Source organism: Anguilla rostrata, chromosome 8 (genome assembly GCF_018555375.3).
Source record: "Anguilla rostrata isolate EN2019 chromosome 8, ASM1855537v3, whole genome shotgun sequence".
NCBI classification, from domain to species: domain Eukaryota; kingdom Metazoa; phylum Chordata; class Actinopteri; order Anguilliformes; family Anguillidae; genus Anguilla; species Anguilla rostrata.
The window spans coordinates 14,220,263-14,234,635 of NC_057940.1; the positions used below are offsets into that span (position 1 = coordinate 14,220,263).

Consider the following 14,373-nt stretch of genomic DNA (forward strand, 5'->3'; position numbering starts at 1 on the left):
TGTTGAGGATGTGGTGTATTGAGAAATTGACTCTGAAACCATTATTTTTATGTTTTATTTTTTGTATAAAATAAAGCCTATATTACAAGTAAGACGAAATCTCCAAGTGTGGGCACAATGCATAAAAATCTTCATTTTATAAAGCATGCAGCTATATTGATGACTTTAACAATGAAAAACAGTTGTGATCACACAATTGTATTATTTCATTAAGGACCTGTAGTCATACAAGCTTCCATAGTACGAGCCCATAGTATTTTGTGAGCATTAGGGAACGGGGATACACTATCACAAATGGTTTTTGCTTTACTCTGCACAAGATTTACATGCACAACAGATTGTGCCCATGTCGCACTTAAAAATATTTCTAGCGAATTTCGGTTATCCCCAGGGAGTTCATTGTAATTGTCTAGAAATGCCACACGGGGGCAAAGAAACGCAGTATAACTCACCTATTGCTGCTCTAAAGTTGTTTTTCGTAACTGCGCTTAACAATGTTTAAACCACCCTTTAAAACATACCCCTATTGCATAAATGATGTTGACTGTGTATGTATAAGTGAATTTGTTTGTAAACCGTTTCCCCGTCTGGTAACAATATACTTACTGTCTATTTACTAGCATTTTCGTGAATGTGTTGATTCGCCCAGCGCTTCCTGTTCCTTTAGCTTTTCCATGTGTATCTCCGCTCTGATGCAATGTGCTCGCATAATATGGTAGTTCGTGCATTAGTGTGTCCGTATTTGTTTTTAATTGAATAAATGAAACAGACAGCTGCAGGCGATAGGCTACGTTCACTGGCAGACTCACTGATCTTTGGACAAAACATAAACACGGCCATGTGACGGGGCAGTACTACCTTAGATCTGCCCCTAAACACTCCCTGAATAACTACGAGCGCAGAACATGCTGCTGGAACGCTTTCCTAACCTAACACGAACGCGCACATTCCCTTCCGCAGTGAATTTGTTAAACCTGCTTGTTGACCTCTGCGAGGATTTACATCGCTCTGATCGCGTTTTCTTTTGATACTTCCGTATGTAAGGAGTTCAGCGACTTTGTTTGTCGTTGTGCTGTACTGGCTTGTAGTATCAGAGAGTGCGAGAAATGGTGTAGTATCCACTTAACTTCGCCTACAGTTAAGGTGGAGGTGCACTACACCGGACTGGGTAATCTCACTCGATTCTGCGGACGTAAATTACTTGCGAACAACACATACTCAGGACCAGAAGAATGTGGCAGTTATAGGTGCTTGTTTAAAACTCAACACACCGTCAACGCGTCATCCCGTGTTCCAGGGTTTGTGTGAATTATAAATTCTATTCAGAAAGGCATCGCCTGTGCGTTTATAGGGAAACGCAGATCCTCTAAGCACAACATGGGCAGCACAGTGATGGACACTAAAAGGAAGGATGTTCCGAAGAAGAACTCTAAGAAGAAAAGAACGCTTCGGTTAAACATGCCAGTAAGTTTATAAATCGAAATTACTAATGACTACTAACATTGTTATTGGGTCACGGTTGCCCATGTGTTGCACTCTGCGAAGAACGGTGTGTAGGCGGGGTTTTGGTAGCTGAATGCTGTTTTGTAGCGATATGTCTCTTATTAGTGACTTGTTCCAACGTTAATGTTTTAACTGGATAGAAAACTGGATAGACTAGTCTAGGCGATTCAAAACGGCCCCTGACGATAAACGCGCAGTTACCGATATTAATCGAACGCAGTTGTTAATCAATCTGCAAATCTGTTTAATTCTTTACAGCTAGCGTAACGTTGTAGGAGTGTCTTTGCCTCAACGACCTAACATTGTGTTTTTATTGTCCTAAATAAAAACCAACTCTTGAATGAATTAACGAATTGAACTTGTGGGAATATGGAAAGTTTTGCGTTCACCAATCACCACAATGTAGGCTACTGGATGCTGCTGATGCAGACAGATTCTACCCTCAAGCGGCGCTGATTCGAGGTCATTTGCAGTTTTTTCCGCGCAACGTGTCGGTGTCAAGAACAGAGTTGAAGTGAGACTGCTGGATCTGTTGTTTAGACATGAAGTATCACTCCCCAAGACATGTGTAACAGACCAGTGTTTTCAAAAATGCAGTGTAAATAAAGGCCGCGGGGTGAAAATTCAAATGGCACTTGTGGTGCTTTGCAGCCGTGTTCGTGTGGGTAAAGCACGCTTAAAATTAGATTTTTTTTTTCTTGCAGACAAGTGATTAGTCAGTGTCAAATTGTGAATTTTAATTGTGTGCCTCGGATACTTAACTGAAATTAGCAGGTCAGTTTACGCATATTTATTCGCATAACTAAAATATTTTGTGTGTGAAGATGGATACTGATCCAGGATCAGCACAAAAAAGAACTTCCTTAGTATATCTTTCACTCTGTTAAAAGTCTTCATACTTTGTGATTGGCTGAAGGCTGAATTAGATGTATTGTTTGTAATTTATGTGCACATTTATTTTCATTGTATCTAACGCCATATTACCTATCATTTGTACCAGGTTCTTGAGTGTAAGATAATCATTGCTTGCTGGTTGCCAATACAAAGCATTGAGTTTCAAGGACTTTTGAAATTGCATTCTGATTAGAGGTCAACAATGGTTTATACTTTCAACATAGATGTATCTTGCACAACTACAGATGACAACTTCACTGTCTGGAGTCCAGAGAAGATTTAGCAGGGCTGATAGTCCCTCTTGGAATTAGCCTGATGGTTTGAGCAAATGGCATCACTTGTCGGAAAGCTGTAACGTGTGGTTGCAAAGGTCACAGGGTCGATTTCTGCTTAGACTGCTCTGGCTACAGATGTCTCGTAAGCCTGATATTAATATGATTTCAGTTGGGCATGATGTAGTCAGAGATGCAGCAGCTTGCATGCATGGTTTTGTGGCTTAATTGTATCATGGACCGGTGAGAATCCAGATCATGGCGATAAATTTACTCACCCATTCTTACATTTACATTTCAGTTTTTCGCAGATGCTCTTATCCAGAGCAACTTACAAAGATTACATTCTTACATACAATCCATGTATGCTGCTGGGTTTTTTTCACTGAAGCAATTAAGATTAAGCACCTTGCTCAAGGGTACCATTGCAGCACCCCATGGTAGGAGTCAAACCTGCAACCTTTGAGTTGCAAGTGTAGTTGCCTAAGCGTTATTTTACCCCGCCACCCTCAGAGATAATCTCGTACTGAGGTTAAAGAGTGGGGATTGTGTTAAACCTGTGCTGTATAGAGGTGTGAGTCCATGGGTGTTTGTGTGTGAACATGCTGATGACATGCATGGGAAAGGAGGTCGATGACACAGGGCATCAAGCGATGAACGGAGCACTGTGCACGCATCACAGTAAGCCTCAAGATCACGTCTCTGCAACGGCCTGTGATGTCATAGCTGCATGTTGGCTCTGAAAAAATGAATGCAGTCTGTCTCACTTCAGGTTCACCCTGTTGCGTGGGTCTTGGGTGACTTTCAGTCACATTATCGCTGAAGACTCTTCTTCACTTGACAGCTTAAGTGTGGAGACACAGGACACATTACCTACGCCTCTTTCAAAGAGTCAGGTCTGTGGGCTGTGTTCAGGGAAATCTGAGCCGATCTGTCAAATCAAATCAATTTGTTGAATCTTTGCTGCACCTCGTTAACTTGGGGTGAGCTTTTGAAATTGAGTGCAGGAGTCGCATCGTCACACTCCATTTCAGCTCAGACCTTGACTGCCAATAACTATCATCACAATGATACTCACAGAATATCAGTGGCTTCCACCCAGTGTTCGACATGACAGCACATAGATTTCACCATATTAAATTACAGCATTTAGCAGATGCTCTTGTCCAACGTGACTTGTACCGATTAATTTCCCCCCCCCCAGTACAACCCATTCATACAGCTGGACATTTTCTATTGAAACGATTCAGAATCAAAACCACAACCTTCTAGTAACCAGTCCAGGTCCCTAACCATTTTATCATTATATCTTATTATTTTGGAATTTTTTATTTTATTTGAGAATAAAAGAGAAAAAACATTCCAAAGCCCTCTCTGGGCTTGTTCTGAATCATTTCCAGGGAAAATTACATTCCTTTTTATAGCAAAGGTACTGCCAGGTTGACTTTATTGTATAATGTCCATGTGAACAGCACAATGAGATGGCCAGCTCCATTGGCTCCACAGTCAAATGGAAGGTCGCTGGCTTGAATCCCGGATGAGTCTCTACAAGTGTACACTTGAGTAAGGTATTTAAATGGCTGATGTGGCCTTTTAAATGTTTTATTTTTCTGTTTATGTTGTTTATCAAACCTTATGTTTGCATTAAAACCAAGTTGAATATATAATAACATATTATAACTGTCTAAAATCTCCAAACCCAGCACCTGCCATGTGGAAACCATTTTGTGGGCATTTTAGTGAGAGTTCAGTGCACATTGATATTTAAATATCAAGAACTATTAATTAAATACTATGTGACAAAAAAACAAACAACAAAACTAGGGAACAGATGAGGTTAAAACGTTGGGCTACATCTGTAGTTCTCCAGTGGACCTGTGGGAATGTGAGCTTTGAACATCGCCAGTATGCCAGATAATATGTGCCTAGTATAGGGGAATAGCAGTATTTGGGTTGGTCTGTTCAGCTGATTGTCCAGTGCTATAACCTGAGATTGAGGAACTGCAAAGTTGCATTTCCCCTGTCTGCATCTTGGTTCCCCTGCCATCCTTACTTTTCTGTACTGGTTCAGGTTATGGTTGTAATTTATGCTTGTTATGGATGTAGCCTAATTCATTTGTATTCAGGATTTGTATTCTAGTTCTTGGTTTGCATGTACTTGCTGGTCTGTGAATGGTTTTAGCCAGATCTGGCAGTATTGCTCAATTAAATCACTTCTGTTTAAGAGAGATTTATGTTTTGTTCTACAACATAAATCACACCCATTATTATCTCAATCGTGAATTTTTGCTTTAAAAAAGTAAGTTGCTAACAAGTTGCTATATTGAAACTACAATGATTTTTGCATGCAGATGGACTAGTGTGGAAACTTGAGTGGTGGTTGGCAGAATGTCACCATTGTTGCAGTTTCATCATAGCAACGTTGGCAACTTACTTTTTTAAAGCACCTAACCGCTTCAGAATTCACGGTTGAGATATTAAGGGGTGTGATTTATGTTGTCGAACAAAACTTCACGCTTTTATACTTATATTAACCACAGACATTATTTTCTGCAGAAATCGTAATCCCTGTGGGAAAAAAAGTGTTAGAAATATGCCGAGGGAACCCATGGCTCAATAATGCTAACTCACTTCCGGGTTTTAGGAATACAAACTGTCATACTCTATTGAACTTGTCCTGGGTCTGTTTGTGCGTCCACTGCATTACTTTTAATTGCCCCCACTCCAAGCCTCTCTTTCCTTATAACCAGGTTTAGCCAATCATGGGCTTTGCACAATGGTGGGCATGAAAATTTAACCTGAGCTTCCCTGTTCCTGCTAGCATAAGGTTTGTTAAGAGGCTAAAGTTGCAATGCTAAAGCAGAAATCTATGTCTTTGGCAAAAATAGCCAAAAAAACTGGTGCAGCCAAATGACCACAGCTCTACTTCCTATTTCCTGATTTCAGCTGAAGAAAGCCCCTATTGATCTCTGTCCTAGTTTTACGTTTGCTGTTTCATTGAATTTGTAAACAGTAAAATGACCACTGCACATACTGCTTACTGATGCTCACAAGAATATTTTCTCTGGTTCTTGGTGTCTTTAAGTGATCTAGGTGCTGTTTGGGGTATAAGTATCTATTTTGACAGGGTTTGTGGTTATCTTTTCCCTGTACTCAAATGCTTTTCCTGATAATAATGCAAGTTCGTCTCAATGACTGGAGGGTTGTATTGTAAAAGCCTCCTTTACCATACATGATAGGACAATGTTTAACAAGGTCTTGGAGATTATTTTGAAACTGCCACTTACTATGTAAACTGACTTCCTGCCTAAATGGTTTAATTAGCATACAGATTATTCATGTTATAATTCAGAAAGATTATGGCAAAAACACCACTGACACAACATAAGCCATGTGTTTACATGTACATTGTTCATTGCTACATTTCCAACAGTAATTGGGCTGTCAGTGTTGAGTCACCAAGACCTTGTGGAAAAACTATTAATTTTATCCAGTGATTAGACTCAGAGCTGAGCAGAAAGAGGAAACCAAGGAAACATCTGTAAAGGAACATGTTGCTGTGAACTGTTGAGTCATGATTCATTGTTCGCTGTGTAACCAAGGGCAGTGAGTCCTGTTTTTTATTTTTTATTTCTCCCGGTTTCCTTCATACTGCATGTGTTTTGTAATGGGTGGAAATGAATAGTCTGAGGGCTATCTAACTGAGGTTTAAAGGTCCAGGAAACTGACATCTGTGAATTCTTTGCTGATGTGTTTTAATACTTTTTTTTTGCATTGCATTGATTGGTAGAGGGATATTTTTTTAATGATTCTTGCAACAGCAAAAAAAAAAAAGTTTGAAAGCCTGTGCTGAAATTGGCTTGCTTTCCTCCTGGCCAAATGCCAGGCTTTCAGTGGGGAGGGTTAACTGTGTGTTGGTTACATAATAAAAGCCTTAACTCCAGTGGAATCTTTTCTATATGTAATATGTAAAGGACACTGTTGCCACATTTGTGCGGGTAAGGCAAGTTGAAAATGGTTAAGCATTGCCTCTTCTCTGGATGTGGAGAAAGCACTACGCTTTTTTCTTTTCAAAAAATGAAGAGGCCTACAAGAAATGGGTTTTATTTCTGGAGCCCACGGGCACTGCAGTATTACCCACATTAACCCATACAGTTAGTATTTGCAGTGACCGTTGTCGACTGGAACTTGTCGCAGAACGTGGTTGTCCAGAAAAATCCAGTTGCCTGGACCTTTCAAGTAAATCCTTAATGCATCAGTGATGATTTCCAAGCTCAGGCATGAGGGCATGCTGACAAAATCATGAATGTACTGCCAATATTTTACTGCAAGATGCAGAACCTACACTTAGGCTACTTGTTCTCCTAAATGCCATACAATGGACAAGAAAACAGCAAGACTGGATTCAAATTGTGGTTATATTCCCTAGAAGTGACAATCGATTGTCTTCTTAATATATCTCTTTCAACTTTTTAATCCAGTTATAACCATTGAATTATTATAAACACTATTAGATTGTTGTGACTTGTTCAGCAGACAAGGACAGGATGGGCATGTATCTTGCACTCATTATCATTCATATCCGTAAGACGCATCACATGTAAACCATTCCTCATCGCTAGCTAGGTTAGATCTGGTAGAGCAGTAACCTTACACTACCTGACAAAACAAAAGAAAGCAACATAAACTAGGCTTTACCATTGCATAGATAAACCTGAAGATCAATTCAGTGTTTAATAATGTTGTAACACTCAGCTACTGTACACTAGCATTAGACTCTATAGCAGTCTCAAACTCCAGACATTACACGCTAATAAAGAGTCTTTGATTCCACATGTCTACACTTGAAGGTAGGCCTAATTACTGATCCACTGCGTTCTGTGACAAGTTCCAGGCGAAAATGGGCACTGAAAATACTAACTGTACGGGTTATGTTTTTGTTACGTAACTAACACCCAGTTAACCCTGCCCACTGAAAACGTGGCGTTTAGCCAAAGGAGAAGGCAAGCCAATTTCAGCACAGGCTTTTATAGGTTTTTTTTTTTTGTTTGTTTTTTGTTTTTGCAAAATCATTTAAAAATATCCCTTGGCTGTTTGTGAATATAAACTAAATTTTAAAAAATATTAAAACAACACACCAGCACAGATTTCAGTTTCCTGGACCTTTAAGTGACTGGTGTGTGAGTCACTATCAAGGAGCTGCAGTCTATTCCAAAAATAAACTCCAAACAAAGAAAGCATTGAATTGGCGGAATTAGTCTGCATTTCACACTGCAAGTTTTTTGTCTTTTCAGAAAGCAATCTGATTCGAAATTTAAAGAAGAAAAATGAACAGACGTGGGGGCATATCTTTATGTATTTCAGTGCATGGTACTCACCTCGTACAGGAAGTGGCATCAGTCAGCTAAAATACTTCATGGACAGCTGGGGACTTCGAAAGATACCTTGAGGGTGAAAAAGATTTTCAGATGTTCTGATTCAAAGTGGTAGTTAAACAATTTAGTCCCTTTTCTAATGGTGATGACAACAATAGTTCAAATAAAGTAAAACATACAGTTAAATCTAAAAGTATTAGGACGGTGATACAATTTCTGATGTTTTGGCTCTGTACTCCAGCACATTATAATTCAGTCTATAGTAGAATATTTCCCTGGACAGTATTGTTAAGCAGTGTTGTCGGGAACTGGGCTTATAACTCAAAGGTTGTGGGTTCAATTCTCAGGTGGGGTGCTGTTGCACAGTACTTACTGTAACCTGAATTGCGTCAGTAAAAAAAGAATGCAGCTGTATAAATGTATTGTATGTTAAAGATGTCCTCTAGAGCAACTGTTGAAGGGAAAGATAGAAGGTTCTCCCATGAATGTCTGATGGGTGCCATTCGGTTACATAAGTGCACGTTCTCTGCTAGTTCAGTTAACATGATGTTTGTTAAATTGGATCATGATCTAGAACAACGTGGCTCCATTCTCCAGTTATGACACTCGCCAGCTGGTCTGCTACAGAGTTGTTCACTGATTGTATTTCACTTATTCCATGCTCGGGATTCAAAGGGAAAGACCACCGGCTAACCTGTGACGGACCTGTCACTGTCCCTGTGAGACAGTTGGCATGTGCACACCCGTGTTTTGGGAATGGCACATGAGACCAGTTTTAGGTATTGCAGAAGACGTTTCTAGAGTCTGTTTCGTTCTAAGCTGCAATTATTTAACACAATCAATCATTACTGTATAGTAAACAAGTGCAGGCATCCGTGTGCTCAAAAGATGCCTAATTTTACTGTTCAGGCAGGTATAGGGAAGAGGTAATATTGCAGAGACAGGTTAGAACCGTTAGCTTTAGCATCATTCAAGCCCATTCAGATTGCATACAAAGCAAAGGGGGGCATCAGCTTATATAGTTGGAAAGTGTACAGCTGGCAACGACCTACACTGCTGTTTTGCTTTCTTAATAATAAATCCAGATAAAATTGTTTTCTGGGTACGAGTTATCTGAACATACCTGGGTCTGGTTACTTTGTAAATGGGGGTGCCTCTCTTTATATTTAAAAACACATGACTGGATACAACAAGTTTTTGCACCAGAGTTTCAGAAAAAGAGCTAAATGCTTTGTGCTTTATGTTACAGCTAATGGGATATCTGCATTCAAAAGATGCATTTCTGTGATAACAGGCATTATACTTAAGCTTTGGTAGTGATCTTTCCATTCCACGATTATAGAATATTAAACATATTCTAATAATTGCTTAATTATATCACAGAACTATCTATAGCTAATGAATGTAGTGGATGGAAAGGTGAGTTTGATTGTAATAAGAAATTATTTATTTACTATGACGGGAAGAATTTAATTTGTTTGCAACCTCAATAGCTGTATAAAGATCATTCTGAAGTACATATTCCTTTATTATCTAGGACTGCCGGTAAAAAAATGTTGTCTACTCATGTTGCTATGACAGTCAGTGATCTCTGCATGACGTCTGAAGAAAACTTCAGTGCAGCCTGTTTGCTCTGCAGAATTATCTTATTACAGCACAGCCTTTTGTCAGTGTCATCCATAGACCATAAGCAGTTATGCGCCTGCTCTATTATTGAATGATATTTAGCATCATGCTAAAATGCCTGTGGATTGTGCTTGGCCCCGTGCAGGTGATCATGTTATTCTCTGCTTGAAAGGAGTCTGCTAATCATTTGAGTCTGTACAACATGTTGGCAGGTCTCGTCGATGCTTTGGTGTGTTACAGATTGCTTTAGTGTTACATGACACGTTAGGCATCGACTTTATGGCAGCCGATATGCATAGTAATGTGCCTTAAGAATTGCTCATGTTTAGGCTAACTGACCGGTGCTGTTTTTTTTTTTTTGTCTCTATCTGATGCACTGTTATCTGATGCAATATTCTGTCTGTCACTTGATATGAAATTAGTTGAACTTTGTCAGATGCCTGCTGTCTTGATTACACAGCAGACCTGTGAGAACATGTAGCTCTAAGGCTGCTTAGACGTTTGCATGGTTCTAGTTCAAGTGCTTTCTTGCCTATCATGTAGGTAGGCACTACCAAGTGTGTGAGTGTACAGTTCGAACAAAAGGGTTACAGTGGTTACATTTAGAAAGCATTCAACCTTGCCTTGAGGATAGAGCTTATGTATGTGTTGAATATGTATTGAACTTCTTGAGGTGTCTTAAAAGGGGTAGTCAGTATTTCTAGTAATATTGTAAAGAAAATGTTTCTTTTTAGAAAATTCTCACTGTTCACGAGTTGCTCCATTTCTGTTTTTCCTTCACCTGCAGTAGTTGTATTTCACTTCTTTAAATGTATAGAATGGATAACAGCAAGAATGGGAAAATAACCTTTTCATTAAAATCACAGGCATTGAAGAGCTCATTCCCTGAAGGCATAGTCAATATTTCACTTAGAGTTGTGAAACAGTGCTTAGTAAATCAACCACAAACTTCTATGCTCTTATACATTTGGAGTAGAATTTGTTTGGAACATAAAGTCTTTGAGAATCCTGGCCCTGGTAATTATAGGAGAGGTTTGAATTAATGAATTAGAGCACTAGGACCCTGAAGCTTGTTTGCCACAGACTTGCTCTTTGGAGAGAATTGAACCAGCATGTGTGTAATAATTGTACCAACTTGTCTGATATCATGCTATTTTTCCATTTCATATCTATGGAGTAGGCCCCAGCAGTGACAGATTTGGACACACCCCTGTTTGCTAGTACATTCTTGGTGATGTACTGTACTGTATAGGCTTGGCTCATGACTGTGGGTGGGACTTGCAGATGTTGTCTACGCAAGTAGAGCTGCAACCTAACCTGCTGTCTAAACGGTGTTGTATTAAGAGTCTGGTTGTTCCAGTACTGTGATAAATGTGTTCTTTTACATATCATGTTTCAGTAATAGCGCCTTGATTGAGTTCCAGTAGTAAAATAAACCCACTGTTTGGCAGTAACATCAGCCTTTACAGGTTGTCTTGATGTGGCCCTGCTGGTTTCCCCGAGGTTCAGAACTTCTTTTCAGAAAGACTTAAATTAATTTCAAGTTCCATATTTAAATAATCAAGACCAGGTTCACTTGGTGTCCTTTAAAGTTAAATAGCCTATATCTGCTGAACTGTAGGACCTAGCAGATCATCCTCTCCTTTTACAGAATGAATGTATACAAAAGGACAGTGCCATAGGAAAGTTCTCTTGACTCTGTTAGTTCATTGACAGGGTAGTTAGCTATGTAGTGAGAATGTTCCTGTAGGCCTACAGACCATGCATTCTGTAGCATGAACTGTAGAGATTGTGGGGCATTTCTTTTCTTGTTTTGGGGTGCTGGCATGTTAAAATACCTTCCTGCCATGCATTCCAAGGTTGGCAGGAATTCTTCTCAGAGCATCCAATTTAAACGTTTCTGATAGTGGCCCATTGTCTCCTACGCCAAACGGCCCTCTGAAGAATGCGATCTCACCTTGTCTGTTCAGGAGATGTCTTGCGTTAACGCCTTTGAGGCAGGTTTCAGCCTTTTGTACGGGTTAGTCGGAAACCTTGTGAATTAGACTGTGCTTGTTCCAAACAGCCCAGAGGCATTCCCGATGGTGAATGAATGCAGCTTTTCAGTTTGAACTGCAGGGTTGTGGTGTGAGGTAAATGTCTCCACCCTCTGTCTTTGTCAGCAGTTGTATTTAGGAACTCTGGGTAAACTTTGATTTGTCAGGTTTTAGTTTTTGGACAAGCTCATTATAACCATCATGGAGAAATCCATTGAAAAATCGCAGGTAAATTAAATATTTGTGAACCCCTTTCTCTCACAAATGTTTCTTTTCTTTTACTACAGCATATATTATTCTGTGTTAAATGAGGATTGCATTTGGTTGAAAGTAGAATGCACATATTCTTTCAATTGAAGCATCAGTGAGGGTCTAGGGAGAGCTATTTTTTCCAAATGTCAAATTATTTCATTAAAAAAAAAAAAAGATTTTTTCCAAATGTCAATATCATGGAATTGATGGAACTTTAAAACCACTCAAACCGGAAATTAAAATTTTTTTTCTTGTTTTTACCCATAACTCAAAGATAGCTGTTCAGTCCTGTTTTGTGAGGGAACAGATGGATTAGAAGTGTCCTTTGATTCCTTTCATTTTTTTTAGTGTGGTAAGTTTTAATTCCATTTTTGCATCAGTATTTTTTAAACGTATTTATAAACATTAAAACTACTGAACACTGAAGCCAAAGCAGGAAGGTTGTTTCAAATACAGATTGATGAAAGAAGGGGGTGGTGTGGGCTGGGGGTTGGGGGGGGGGGGAGGGGTGGATGAGCAATTTCTTCTGAAAGTCAGCTGTGATTTACAACCTGCTACTAGCATGTCATGGAGGAATGAGTTGTGTTTTGCAAGCTCCACTCTGAATGCACACTATGTCACCTTACCTGCAATGGCTTTCAGGCTTGTCTCCACAATGAATCTATATTGGTAATCTATAAGAAAGAAGTGGTTGTTGTTTACTTGTTTTGTGTAAAAGGAAAGATAGTAATTAGTTCTGACCATGCAGCTTCGCTACAGATGCCAAAATGAATAACTGAATATAGTTTAATAAAGGAGGGTGTGCTATAATCCAGAGTTGCAAAATGGATTCTTTGTGACTGGAAGAGCTGCTAGTATGAGCATGTAACATGGAGATTAAATGGATGTGGCAACCTTAAGATAAGTATTTAACTTAACTTGCCACAGTCATTGGCCAGGTATGTTTAGGCTGTCAAACCAGAATGGATGAAAAGCCTTGATTGTTTCAGTTCTTTGTCTTCCTGTTTTTGTTCCTCATAGCTTGGCAGAACTGTCACTGCGCTCAAGTTTGCCGTGGTTATTGGCCGAAGCCATAACCGTGCACAAAGCATGCGTGGGTACAAGGGCACACCCAAGGGAGCGGTCAAAATTCCCTGCGTCTCGGTACGTCCTTGCAGTTTTCAGGCCTACCAATCTTGGCTTGCGCACTGACACGCCCCCAGTCAGGCAACCTTCCTGTCCAGACGGCCCTGACAACAGGGCTCCTTTTTGGGTTTTGGCAGCCCGCACACCCTCGGTGAGTGCTCTGTCTGAGTGATGGCTGCCCTTTGACCCTTACAGGCAGCTCAGGTCAGTGGGGAGGGGTGGGGGGTGCGCCTGCTTGATGTAAAGCGGCTCAGAACATGAGGGCTCTGTGCTGTTGGTGCTGTCGTACGCCCTTCCTGCTGGCGGCCAATCCTCTTTCACTGTCAGTGATACTGACCGTCTCTGGGGAGAACACACTAGGGAAGAGGCGGTCGCTCCACTGGACGAGGCCAGGTTCCATCTCTATTCCATCTCCATCTGCAATCTGCTGTGCTCTGTGCTTGCTATTCCTGGTGCTGCAGTGAACGACTGCATAAGCACACTGTGCAAGGGAGATTAATCGTTAAGCATTTAGCGACTTGGGTAATTGACGTCTAAATACGAACGCACGTGTTGGTTCACAGGATTAAATGGTACATTTTCTGTAGCTTTGAGATGGCTGAAATGGCTTCCATTCCACAGTTGTCTGGAGGATGATGTTAAATGTTAATGTTTCATGACCAGTTGCACTCCATTAACCAGTGTAGTCTGTTAACCAGCAGTGAAGATAAAAGAGAGAAAGGACAAAAAAACAAATTCGGAACAAAAAGTGTTTTTTCAGGATAAACAGAGGGAACCCGTCCTCCATTGGTAGGCCGGGCATCAGTAATCTACCAGAGCAAATGCATAAATGTTTGGAGGGCTTAAAGCCTGATTGTAATAATGACAGTTTGCTCTGTCGGACGAGGGGTGCCTGTTTTTGGCTTCCAGACTGCCGTGTTTATGTTGCGCAGGAAAAAAAAATTCCAGAAGCCTGACCTGGGAGAGGCTGGGGTGACTGACTGACCTCCCCACTCCCCCTGCCCCCCCGCCGTCCCAACCCCCCGGCGCTGTTCGTTTCAATCACAGGTGCATGTCTCTGGCGCACTGACTGCCATTCCCGTAGCGACCAGGGGACGCCCCTGTCAGTCGAGTCAGCTCCCCTTGCGTCACCGTGGCCGTTTCCAGGAAGTCCCATTCAAATCCCCTGCTAATTTATAGGGAAGAGCAGTGCCTGTGCTCATTTACATTGTGACCATTTACACACATCAAATGGTAATAGTGGGAAAAGTGGGAAATAATGTGAAAAGTGAAATAAAGTTAATTGTAAAC

At 40.5% G+C, this 14,373-nt stretch overlaps 1 protein-coding gene across 2 annotated transcripts in view; it reads left to right on the forward strand.

Annotated features, from left to right (window-relative positions):
• Nucleotides 1-856: 856 nt before the first annotated feature.
• The window catches only part of LOC135260877 (5'-AMP-activated protein kinase subunit gamma-2-like), a 70,560-nt gene continuing 57,043 nt past the window's right edge, over nucleotides 857-14,373 (forward strand). The window contains exon 1 of one of the 2 annotated variants that reach the window (XR_010331772.1): nucleotides 857-1,464. Coding sequence is in view for 1 of the 2 variants with exons in the window: in XM_064346557.1 (XP_064202627.1) it covers nucleotides 1,378-1,464 (87 nt within the window). In the remaining variant the exon portion in view is untranslated. The remainder of the gene's footprint in view (nucleotides 1,465-14,373) is intronic. The other variant, XM_064346557.1, reaches the window with a different exon arrangement.